Source organism: Penicillium malachiteum, assembly GCF_028827825.1.
Source record: "Penicillium malachiteum strain IBT 17515 chromosome Unknown utg000004l:1.0-4883003.0:1.0-4884900.0, whole genome shotgun sequence".
In the NCBI taxonomy this organism is placed as follows: domain Eukaryota; kingdom Fungi; phylum Ascomycota; class Eurotiomycetes; order Eurotiales; family Aspergillaceae; genus Penicillium; species Penicillium malachiteum.
The window spans coordinates 2,026,647-2,039,178 of NW_026643097.1; the positions used below are offsets into that span (position 1 = coordinate 2,026,647).

Below are 12,532 nucleotides of genomic sequence, written 5' to 3' on the forward strand. Positions count from 1 at the left end.
GAAGTATGCCCTTTCGGACCATGTCAACTTAGAATATCAGATATCCAGAGTTGTACCATTTTCACAGACGAGCAATGCGGTGAACCTGGCTATCCCGACTCAGGCGGCAGTGACTCGATATTTCCAAGCTCTTCGCAAGGTCAAAGTCCCGATGCTAAATATGAGAGTCCAATTCCAGACCCAGGAAAGCCTGGTCCTACTCCAGAAGGCAGTTACGTTAATGCATGGGCACATATTGAAAAAACAGCGAAACCTTTCAACGTAACATTGCCATTTGGAGCCGATCAAGAAGCCCAAAAAGATGAGCCTGCACATCGCGTCATGAAATATGATCCGTTCGAGGCTTCAATTGATCCTAGACAGCGTGAAGGCCGTATGGACGACCTAAGGGCCTCCACAGAAACAAATATTGGTACTAAGGACCCGTTCGACAATCCATTCATGAATGTTGTGACAGGCTGGGATGGAGTCGTCGCTAAGGGGAGTATGGTTATTACCTATGTCAAGCGCCACGCTGGCGAAGCATATATGCACGAGGTAACAAATGCTATATACACTCATCTTGTTCCTGAAGATAAACTCAAGTATATCTTTGTGACAAATATCAGAAACATAGATACTAGGGGTTTTATCCAGCATCAGATCTATGGTAAACCCAATGGGACGAGCTTCCCTCCAATGGAGGGGAAGTTTCCAAATCCACACCACTTCCTCCATGGATCGCCAGAATACCATGGTCTACTAGGTACCGAGATTGGTAGAATGATAGGACGTTTTGTTTTGGGGCGGTATCCACATGGAACTTGTAAAATCACTCAAATCTCAATTGCATTATTGGGAGAACACGATTCGCTTATGAAAGAGATCGACATGATGTTTCAGCTGGAGCCAACTCAGGAACCAGTGGGATTGCCAGTAACACCTTATCCTTCAAGTTCTGAAGAGCCCGAGGATAGAGCCGCCGCTCAACAAGCCCAGAATAGGCTATACAACAGGTACCGGGAAACTATGGCTCTGAAACGCGCTGCGGAAACACAGGATGAAGAGAATAAGGAACGGTATGGGCGAACACGCTCGGGAAAGCAACGGAAAAGGGATTAGACTTACCAGTCTTTCTGTCTCACGCCCAGGTGAAATGCAACATTCAATTTGTTTTCTAAGAAGGGCTGGGGTATGTGGCCTGATTATATTGATCGTATTTATTTGCCTGCTCGCACAATCTTTGAAAGTATGGTTGAAGAATTAAATCCCGTTTTTGCAAAATCAGCGTCTCTCTCTCTAAGTCATACAATGGAAAGGAGTAGTCTGAGAAATTTTGGCTCTAACTAGTCATCATCGAAGCTCGTAGAAACCTTTGAAACTTTCAAAGAAATCCAGATGTCCTTCAACTTGAGAACAGCGCCGCGCTATTCCTGGACTTCCAGCACAGTAGGCCAGCCCTCAAGATGCATGTGTTATCAATGCTCAGCATTCATTCTGGAGCACTTGAGTGTTCCAACTGCATATTAAATAAATCAATTTTTCAATATTCCAATTTGTTTAACTAGGATCCAAGGTTGCTTTAAAAAGGTAACACTGAAATAAAATCACTTTTGGCTTTTCCTTAGTTTTTCAAACTCATCCAAATGTTTCACCTTGAGCATTGAATCAAGAGTCCGAGCAAATGCACCAGTTGACGCAGCCAGAAGACGTCTAAGATGGACTCCACCCCTTCCTCGCATACATAATCAGTCCAATCGGAAGGATAGCTTTCATTGAAGACGCGGACGATATGTAAGAACGATTCGCCATCGAGGAATTGCTTTGACTGTTTGATTGGCCCTGGTGATATACTATCAGTAAACGTTTACTGTATCACGATCAAAAATAACTCACCAGTCCTGGGCATGCGCAGAGGATCATAGCATGCTGCTGCGAACGGACATGATCATTCGCGACGAATGCATCGGCTTCTGTATATGGCAGAGCACATCAATTAAAATATCCCGTTTCATAAAAGCCGGATGGGAAATACCTACGAGAGGATTGTGGATTGGCGCGTATTCTGGGGCCCGATTCAAATGATGTATCTGTTAAGTTGGTCAATGAGCTGAGATATTCAAAATACTCAAAATGGATACCATGTCTGCAAGTAAGCACTCACCATCTTTTCGGGCTTTCAACTGTGCCTTTAAAGCCGAGCAGATGCCGCAGTTGTCATTCCCGCAAAGCTTCAAGGGGTGGTCGCGATCTCCGATATGACAAGCACGAGGAACGCCATAAAACCGAAGTGGAAAACCTCCTAGCAACGAGAGAAGCTGATGATCGCGACTAAAAAATTAGTTAGCTAATCTACAGCTTCCCATTTTGCACAGAGGACTTCAAGTTTCGAGACAGCGTGTGTACCTAGATGGCTCGCCAGTACTCAGCCTTTGCCGGTTGAGGCGAGATGGAACAATCTTGATATCGAAGAGATAGAACACTTTAAACTCCACAGTCTTGGATTTATCAACCCACGAATTTTCGAAGCAATTTTTGACTAAGGATTGTCATGATCAGTCAGTAAATGAAACAAAAAAGGGTCGGAATCTACTCACTGATTTGTGAAAAGCCAGCCCTTCTGCCCACCAGACTCAGTTCCTACAACTAGTAAGCAATTTGTAAAAACAGACCATATGTGATGAGGATGTACCGGTATCATCTCAGTTCTCACACTCGACCCTGATCGATGAATACTTTGTGGGATTGCTTTGAACGATTTCTGATCGTCTTGTGTCCTTTCGCCACCTCTCGGTGGTCCACCGAAGCGCTGCCAGGGGTAGGGTTCGGTTTCAACAGATTGACTCCTCAGTCTATGATTGAAGAGGTTCCCTGTAAGACTGCCGGAGAAATTCATAGACCCACCATGAGGTTCAGTCTGGGAACTTGAATCAGTCAAGTCAGAATCAAGCACTGGAGTATCCTCATCAACAGATGGATGAAGCAGAGGCTGTTCGTCAAATAAGATCTCCCTATTTCAGTAAGCTTCTTTTGAGTTCCGTAAGCTGGAAGTAGGGATTATACCTCTTCATGTTGTCAGAATTAGGCTTGAAGACTTTCCACAGGAGAAAAATACTGGCGGATATTGCGGGAAGAGAAAATAAAAGGGTTTGGACCATATTGGACAATGATGAAATAGAATAGCTTTTGATGCAGAGCTAAAATTCCATACATATAATGATCAATGTGAGCAGAGCAAGTTGAGTGATGTTGACTGCTAGTAGATAACCTTGGAGTACACCCCACCTTACAAATCGATTGCTCAATATCAAAGGAGGCAGATTTGTAAGGGATTTATGTGAACAACTACCAGAATATCTATTTGCTTTATATAGTGATTGCGTTGCATCTCAAGGAACAAAAACTTTCAAAAACACTCTATCTCTACAAATCTAAGGAGTATGTGAGGGAACATGGATGGTAGCAGACACTTCATATCATTTCTACTGCGTGCTTAGCATCATTGTCAAATTTGAAAAGTGATGACACCATGAGGCCATGACAGGAAAATAACAAGTTTCAATTCTTGAACCAGGAAAGCAGAATACAAGATATCTCATGCTTCCAAGATCATTGCAAGGATAATGGTGATCAATCAGTTCAAGTTGACTTCATGGAAGTGGTTCCCACCCCTCTCGCGTGTAGACGACGAGACCCAGAGGCTTTATTCTTGCCGCGTCATATATCACAGTTTCTGGGTAGAGGAGCGAGCCACCGTTGGCCTTGGTGACCCCTTCTACCTGAGAGTTTAGTTAGATGGATGTGAGGCAGTATATTCTTAGCAGAAACATACAGAGTCACAGGGGCCTGGAGCTCCGGCAAGCTTCATCTCTTTTGCATTTCCACAATCAACTCCACAAAGAATGAGAACATGCTTTCTCGAATGCAAGCGATAGTTCTTGGCATAGAGGTTGGCCTCTAAATTGCTCGGTCAATGAACAACATAAGGTAAGCCAAGAAAATTGAGGGTCTCACTGGATGAAACAACACTGCAGTAGATTCCAGGGCCGAACATGCACGTCTGCTCTGTCTGCATGTCAGAATCATATCACCATGAAGCTAGATAATTCTTACTCACTAGAGTGCGAGACGGAGAATCCATTCTTGAGTATGCTACAGAGCTTGCATTCAATCTTGTCACACGGTTCTAGAGAGCCATTCCCAATCTTGCATGCACGTTGGGTTCCATGGAAGCGAAGTTCTAGGTCTGGGTTTTTGGTGTCTCTTCTAAAAGTGATGGTATCAATAACTAGCCTGGGTAGACTCATGAAAGGAATCAAAGGGAATACACACATGGCATAGATAGAGACAAGTTCAGCCTTTGTATTGGGGTGTCTCCATTCAGAATAAAACATCTCGGAAACTATTGAATCAGGTAATGATCTTTGATATTCACAGATGTTAGTCTACATACCTTTTTTGTAAAACCGGCTGCCGGTGTCTAGGTGAATCAGCTCCACGTCCTATGACAGATCCCAATTAGTAAGAAGATCACATTTCTTTCTCGAATGCCTCTTACCATAATTCCAGGTTCAAAGAGGCTAATCACTAGGTATTAATTACAGTATGAAGGGTTGAAGAGTACCTGGTGTTAAAGGGAAGATTGAAACCCAGTTCAATATTCTGAGCCTTCTTTCATGGTAGATTCTAGAGTTAGCAAAATACTTTTGCAATCCTTTTGCAATTCGTCTACAATGAATCAGTTTCTCATCAACATTGATTGATTGAGCAGAGATTGCCTGGTAATCGTCGAACAACAACTCACATAAATCTCAAAACCTGGAAATCTCTTCACTTAGTCCATCACCATCCATGGATAGCTACTAGTTATCCTGCAGTCATTTTATTCTCTGACATTGATTCAAAAATGTCAGAAGCAATGAGTATCCACTCAGAGTCTATAGTCTCTACACTCCGAATCTTTGCAGAACGATTCTGCCATTTATCTTCACGTCAGCACCATGATGATACTGAAGAGGATTGCCGGAGAAAGGTCCTGAGAGAAACGGCTCAGGAGACCCAGAAGGAGCTCAGAAATATCCTAAGTCATCTTGCTACCACCTCTTTTGCAGAACGTTCGGTGAAGGTGTCATTCAAAGACCTCTCGCGCTTGAACTTCAAGAATTGTCCTTGCCTTCCATCACCTGCGACGATCAAAGTAATCAACGGTGATACCCTGAACGCCGCCATGGAAGTTTACCAGGACCCAAAAGCAGCTTCTTCCCTTCAAAAAAACCATCCACTCATCATCAACTTCGCCTCGCATACCAAACCAGGGGGTGGTTGGTTGAATGGGGCGATGGCACAGGAGGAATCAATCTGCTACCGGAGCTCATTGGGACTAAGCCTTGACACTGATGACTACCCACTCGCTCTTGATGAGGCAATCTACAGTTCCTATGTCCTGATCATGCGCAGTGATCTGCAATCCGGACATGAGTTGTTGTCTCCTCCTTTTCCTCCAGAAGAGCTTCCCGTTGTCAGCGCAATTACAATTGCCGCTCTCTATCAACCTGCAACCCGGATAATTATGCAGGAGCATCCTAAAAAAAGGAAATGTGGCAATGCATCATCATTCAGCTCCTGCTCATCATCAGCTTCATCGCCATCCTACCGTGGAAAAAATGAAAAGTTCGAGCGTGAGAAGGACCGCGATCTTACGAAAGCCAAAATGAGGCTGGTATTCCGTATTGCAGGTTTTTGTAAGCATGAGGTGCTAATTCTCGGGGCATTCGGCTGTGGAGTTTATGCAAATCCTCCTGCTGAGATTGCGCACTGTTGGCTTGAGGTTCTGGAGGAGCCTGAGTTCCAGGGCAATTGGTGGCGCGAGGTATGCTTTGCTGTTCATGATCCGAAGAAAGATGGCAATTTCAAAATCTTTAAGGAGATCTTAGATGGGAAAGAGGTTTAACCCTGTGACGCATTTTATTGTTATTTCCTTTCCCAGATTGTTTTGTGCTCGATGCAGGCTAGTATACTGAATTGTTTAAAATCACCGCTCTGATCCATGTAATTCATGTTACAGTATGTAGTTTTCTATGCTTCATTTTCCTCATTTGACCTAGATGTTAGATGCTGTGTAAAGTATTGACAGTCCATAAATATCCAGGATTGTGTGATCAAAAGATGCACGGGTTAGGCCCAAGAGCTGGTTCTCGATTGCAGTTGATCATTTCCCCAGGTTATAGTGGGTTTTGATAGTACCCGTGGACCTAACCAACAATATGCTGAGTCCTGACCACTTTACTTTCCAAATCCCTCAGTTTCTGCTATTAAACCCTCTTGTTAATTCTGAGCCCCGCCAACCAGATCCTCAAAATGAGGAAACACACCCCGGATCCTAAAGTGAACACACCCCCATACGTCCAGGTGCCAGTCCAGTCCAGATGGTCTGGGTTTCGTTGAAGGACGCCCCCACTGCCCGAGCCTCCTGTTAAGACGCCAAGACCAAGCAGTGCGAATGCCATTCCCATCCGTGTCCCGATCTTGGATTTATCCTTGGTGAGCGCAACGAAGAGAAGCGGAGGGGTGGCGATGAAGATATCCGAGGAGAATCCGGTAAATATGGCCGTGCAAATGATTCCAGCCTCACTTCTAACGGCCAGATTGCAGAGTAGAACCACGCCGGTGGGAAACGACCCTACCAGAAGCTATTAGCAACCCGATGAGCGCACGGAAATGGGGAGTGAAAAGATTTTCTCACCAGGAATCACAACATTCGTCGGTCCAGTCCAGTCTGAGACCCAGTTGGGAATGGTCCTGCCGAGGATTGAGGATGAATTGAGAATGGGCACAAGATAGAGAGAAGCGTGAGGACTCATCCACCCACGCATCTTCCCATACAGTGAAATATAATAAAACGCTGTATAGCAGCCTGTATACCCCAAGAAGCAGGCAAATATACACAGCAGGTATGGACCATCAAAAAACGCAGACAGATCGAACATTTTACGGACTCCAGCTGGCTTAACCCGCATCTTGGAGATAGTGATCGGGATCGGCAGGGTTCCCAGACTCACAAAACCCATGATGCGAACAGTCCATCCGAAACCAAGTCGGTCAATAAGATTGATGAAAATGACAGGATATACCACTCCACCGATCGAGCTTCCGGTGGCTGCAATTCCAATCGCCAGACCTAAATGCCGACTGAAGTAGGGCTGCATGACAGCGAGCGACGGCACGAATAGACAGCCAGCACCGATGCCTACCATGGACCCCTGGGCCAGCAATGCTTGCCAATACTCCTTGCAAAGCGAAAGCATCATATGACCGAATACTAGACAGAACGTCCCCACGATGAGTAAGGGCCTCAGCTGGCCGCGATCAAAAATGGGGCCTGCCACCGCTCCAGTCGCAAACACCAAGAATGTTTGGATCGAGCCAATCCATGAGATATTGGATGAGGTCTGGGCGAAGAGCTGGCCGGACTCGTAGAAGTTCTGGTAGTCACCGAATGTAACGACAATTCCTGTTGATGCGGTTGCAGTTAGCTTTATATCTTAGGGTTATTCTATTGGGACGGTTTGACTACCTCAGGTGTTGAATATCAGCATCCAACTCCCCAACACTTGGAGCCACGCTCTCCAGCCACCATCTGGTGGAGCTCCAGGGTGGCTCGTTTGGCCCTGGTCCTGCTTTTCAGCAACATTGTCGTTGGGCACGGTCGCCTTCTGTGTTTCTGGAACCGTCCCGGCCGTGGGATCGCTGTCAGACAAACACTTTAAGTTTGGCTGTGAGTCAATGTCCATAATCCGCGACATGAATATACATCTGGCCATGTTCCAGATCACAACAAACCCTTTTCAGTAATGCGTTGACGGTCTTTACTGGCGGTCTTTACGGGCCGGAGATACAGACGGGACTCGGAGTTAAGGAAGCTCTCACAATATGTTAGGGCTCCATGGCCCCGGTCTCTATGCTTGCTCTCATTTGATCGATAATAAATTGAATGGCCCCATATGCGAGCTGCGTACTTCTGGCCCGCTTTCTTTTGCAGTCTGCAAGGAATACCATTGATTGTTTCACTTGCAATAATCCGCGTACTCGGTTCGATCTCGGTGGTCCCTCTCACCATGTTTGCTTCTTCGCTTGCCTCGCCTGTAGAATTGGGCCAGTCTACTGAGTTAATTACCCAAATCCCACTAGGTCTAAGTTACTGGACCATAGGATTATTACAAAATTCCAGGTCAAACATTTGAAGGGGGAAAGGAGAATAATCCTCATGCCATTCATTCAATCCATGAACAGACCTGGAAAGGGAAGAGATATGACGGCGAGTAACGCCTGCGGCAAGGCTTTCTTCCCAATTAATACATGGATTCTTAAATTGGATAAAAGCCCTGGTCATCTTCCCTTATATCCTAAGCAGCCAGCCCTTGGAGCGTACCTAATAGTCATCGTAAATATTTTGTCATCGTTGAAAGGGCTGAGCTAGGATCTACTGAGCGAGTAATCCTATTATTCCAACCTTAAAAGCTGTCCATGCTTGTTTTACTTCAAGGATTTTCTCGTAGTTGAAGAAGTGGATTGAAGTTCGAGAACCGTTTTGGAGTGCTAGAATCATTTTAAAGTGCTAGATTTATTATGGAGTATCAGAATTATTATGGAGTCAGGAAAGTGTGTTTTTGTCAGAAAGCCATGTTGTTGTCAAAAAACTAGGATGTTGTCAAAAAGTGGTGTTGTTGTCAGAAAAGCTATGGTATTGTCAGAAAGTAAGGCTTTTGTTAAAAATGGGTGTTATTGTCAAAAAGTAAGGCTGTTGGAGGAAAAGTCATGCTGTTGTTAGAAAGTGGTGTTGTTGCCAGTGCTGGAGTACGGTTCCCCAGGGCTCCAGGGCTATCTCTATACCATAGTATTGACCTCGGGAGCTTTCTAAGTAATCTACCCGGGTATAGGTGGGGACCTCGGGGCAACTTGAATGTTCAAGTAGAATGCTAGTTGTTTTTTGAGCCAAGCCAATTATAGAAGGTCATCTCCAAACATCAATAGGTTCAAATGTAGCCCAATGTTCAACTTGAAGTTATTACTACTACTAGTACCAGTAGCACCGTCTCTCCATATTGACGATGCTGTATAGGTGTTCCAGCTACATCCAGTTCTTCAAGTGAGCCTTCCTCTTGGTTGGCTTTGGGAGTACTATATGTGCTGGGTGATGGGAGAAGATATATGCTTAATTACTTCAGGATGATTTACCTAGTGTTTCAACTTGAAGTCCATGGATGATTCACAATCACGATTCATTACATCTGGGCACCTAGTTATTCAACTTCAATGACAGCTCCATTCAAGTTGCCATCCATAGTCAAGTGTGAGGGAAGCTTATTAAAAATTTCCATCTTTGGCTCTTAGATATTCTGCTCTTGCTGAATCCTTGACTGAATGAACCAAAATCCAAGGCCTTCAACCGATGATCGACAATCGTCTAAGCAACCTTGCACACATAAATCTCCATCACCTCCGGCTTTCAGTAATAGCGGAGCTGTTCTAATATGAAAGTTACGGCCAGGACTCGCGTTTGGCAGCAAGAGTCTCTTTGTTTCTGATGTAATCCTTGTCTTCGGCATTGAGAATCAATGCCTCCTCGAGCCTGTCCAAGATATTTAGGACATAATCCTGGCAGCTCCAATCATCCAAATCATTGCGTATGGGAGTAATATGTGCGATGTTTTTGATGATCTCGATCTTGGCCTCCTCAATTTGACAAAGCGGCAGAAGCTCAATAAGAGAGTCCGAATTGCGTGCGTCCGACCGGGGGCTGATCACAGGGAAATACCGTCGACGCGCACCAAGGACGTGGATTTTTGTCTTGTCGTCATCGCTCTCAGTTTCAATGAAGAGGCTCCAGATGCAAAATTCCAGGATTTTCGTAGAGGGCTACCGAAAGAGGAATGGTGGGAGACATTATTTCGATTTCGAAGACTGATCCAGGGACTTGGATGCGGAAAACTATGGGAAAGATGAAGATGTTGAATTTCTTCCCCCTTCTATTGGAAACTGAAAGAATGTTGGCAGAGCGTCTTCCCTTGATGAAAGCTGGAATATCTCGATCTTGGTACGGAAAGGAAAACTTGAAGGTCTGAGTTAGGCAGCGCGGGGGCGGGAAGGCCGAATTTACGCTTCATATGTGCAGGGATGTCTCGACTCCTATCACCAGCTCAAATTAATATTTGGACTGCCAGTGAGGATCGCACTCTAAATGTCCCATGAATGAAAAAAAAAATAAATAATAAATAAAATCGCATCCCTGTCACCGGATTCCCAAGCGCCCGATAGGGAGACAAGCCTTAGCCAGCGTAGTCTCACTAACGAGTATGCCCAAAATTAGTGATTACATCGCATTACACCGGAGCAACATTTGAATTTGTCAGCACCACAAGATGACACGAGCCCTGGAGGCGTGATTGTGACTCAACATTCTATACTCCTGACATCATCTAATCTGATTCTTGTTTCTAATATCCAGTAGAGCCATCATGACTGACTCGGAATCCATTTTATCTACACATGAAATTGGCGATGGGCTCCCCATTTTGATCATTCATGGATGGCAGATGGATACCAGAGTCGAGGAACTAGACTTCGAGCCAATCTTCAGCAAACTACCAGGGTTTCGACGAATCTATGTGGACCTTCCAGGCATGGGTGCAACACCCGCAAATAATGTCAAGGATCTGGACGACATATACCATCGCTTAGTGCAATTCATTGATTCTCGACTTGGGACTTCAAGATTCTTGCTTGTTGGCTCATCGTGTGGTGGGTACCTTGCGCGTGCGATAGCTCAAAAGTACAGTGAGCAAGTCGATGGGCTACTTTTGCGCGTACCGATCATTGAGCCAAGGGACAGTGCGCGCGACCTCGATGCCTTCAGGCCTTTGGTCGAAGACAAGGGGATCATCTCGAGCATGTCGGACCAAGACAGGGCACTTCTTGGGAACATTCTTATTCAAACGCCGGCTTATATTCAAGCTTTAAAGGCAAAATATGAGGGTGTTTACCTTCCAGCGGAGGATTCATCGGACGCTAAGGTATTGGATCCCATTCGAGCGGATCCACAGCGATATCAGTTATCTTTTTCGTTGGACGAAGGTGCTAAGTTTCTTGCACCCACTCTTGTTGTGTGTGGAAGACAAGATGAGAGTGTGGGCTATCGAGACAGCCTTCGATTGTTGGGGCTTTATCCACGGTCAACGTACATTGTTCTGGATCGTGGGACCCATGGCCTTCCTATTGATGAGACTGGCGTTTTTGAGGCTCTTGTTCGTGATTGGATATTCCGAGTTAATGAATGGCGAGCCCGTCTGGAAATATAAGAACTTCAAGTTCCATCTGCTATCTACATAGAACTTCCAAGGTTCCAGATTCAAAATGTTGAAATGAATATCGAATTCGAAGGCAAATACCCGGTGGTCGTATACTACAAGTCCTCCTGTCACGGTTCACGTGGCACTGTAACAGCAAAACTGGGAAAGATGTGTCCTCAGCCCCCGACTACTTGGTCATATACATCCACATCCTCTTAGAGAGGAATTTTCACATATTTAATTATAGAGCTTAGTCTAACTTGAAGTTAGTAGCATCTACAGGTAGTTAATAACCTACACCTCTTGATATGCCAGTACCTACGGTTACCTACGGGGTTACCTACGGGGTTATCTATAGGGTTATCTACAGGGTTACTTAGATGACTACCTAGAGGGGAAGGCTAGCTACCACCTGAGCAGCCCTATAGATATCTGACATAAGGGCTAGCCAAAGTAAGAGATATCCTAAAGTGATCAATAGCTAAACTCAGGGGAATATACTAACACTAAGATAGAATAAATCAAATAAAAATCTCATCTCTTAGTAAATATATGGTATTAGTCCCGACTATTAGAGATAGGCTGGTTCTGCCTCCTTAGGTATTCTACCAGATGGTAGGGAAACTTAGAAAACTACTACAAATTAAGTAAAAAAAAGAGGTCTATCTGCTAGTGGGTCAATCACTATAGAGTCTTTGATTGTTTCTTTGATCTCAACAGCAGCTACACAGAGTGCCTCCCCTCTCTCGACAAGTGCCCCTGCCTTTATCAGGGTGGTTTCTGCCTTCTCTCCCAGTATTACAGGGATAATTGGAATATTGCTTGCTTTGATAATTGAAAGAGATTTCACTTTAATCATTTAATCATATTCAATACAGTTACTCTGGTTTTTAACATTAACTATCATTGGAAACACTTTCATGACTGCCCTGAAATCTCCATGCGGGAGAATTCTCAGTTTGAAAAATGCGCGTAAAATTATCGCCTGTATTGGGGTGGAACCCTGGTATAAACCCATTTTACCGTAGGTAATTTACTATTTTCCAAACTAAGAATTCTCCCGTATGGTATATTCCTATTTCCGCTAGGGCCGCTCACCTGCTCGCCTATTGTGACCATCAACAGTCAATAGCTCCTTTTTGCCTCCACTTCAACCGGATTTTCTCAGGAGCCTCGCAAAAAAAGACCATGGATTTTCGCTATCTGAA

General features: G+C 44.7%; 5 protein-coding genes across 5 annotated transcripts; 3 read left to right on the forward strand and 2 right to left on the reverse strand.

The window, feature by feature from the left end:
• Positions 1-321: 321 nt before the first annotated feature.
• On the forward strand, positions 322-1,101 carry N7483_008898 (uncharacterized protein; the record flags this gene model as incomplete). Its single annotated transcript, XM_057092325.1, has 1 exon — positions 322-1,101. One exon carries the CDS (start codon positions 322-324, stop codon positions 1,099-1,101), a length of 780 nt encoding a protein of 259 aa, XP_056943499.1.
• Positions 1,102-3,629: 2,528 nt separating this feature from the next.
• Positions 3,630-4,120, reverse strand: N7483_008899 (uncharacterized protein; the record flags this gene model as incomplete). The annotated part of the gene is made up of 3 exons (XM_057092326.1): positions 3,630-3,758; positions 3,812-3,934; positions 4,097-4,120. 3 exons carry the CDS (start codon positions 4,118-4,120, stop codon positions 3,630-3,632), a joined length of 276 nt encoding a protein of 91 aa, XP_056943500.1.
• Positions 4,121-4,885: 765 nt separating this feature from the next.
• N7483_008900 (uncharacterized protein) lies at positions 4,886-5,929 on the forward strand (the record flags this gene model as incomplete). The annotated part of the gene is made up of 1 exon (XM_057092327.1): positions 4,886-5,929. One exon carries the CDS (start codon positions 4,886-4,888, stop codon positions 5,927-5,929), a length of 1,044 nt encoding a protein of 347 aa, XP_056943501.1.
• A 361-nt stretch (positions 5,930-6,290) lies between these two features.
• Positions 6,291-7,781, reverse strand: N7483_008901 (uncharacterized protein; the record flags this gene model as incomplete). Its single annotated transcript, XM_057092328.1, has 3 exons — positions 6,291-6,658; positions 6,722-7,489; positions 7,613-7,781. The coding sequence occupies 3 exons, from the start codon at positions 7,779-7,781 to the stop codon at positions 6,291-6,293; spliced, it is 1,305 nt and encodes a 434-aa protein (XP_056943502.1).
• A 2,712-nt stretch (positions 7,782-10,493) lies between these two features.
• On the forward strand, positions 10,494-11,333 carry N7483_008902 (alpha/beta fold hydrolase; the record flags this gene model as incomplete). Its single annotated transcript, XM_057092329.1, has 1 exon — positions 10,494-11,333. One exon carries the CDS (start codon positions 10,494-10,496, stop codon positions 11,331-11,333), a length of 840 nt encoding a protein of 279 aa, XP_056943503.1.
• Positions 11,334-12,532: the final 1,199 nt, after the last annotated feature.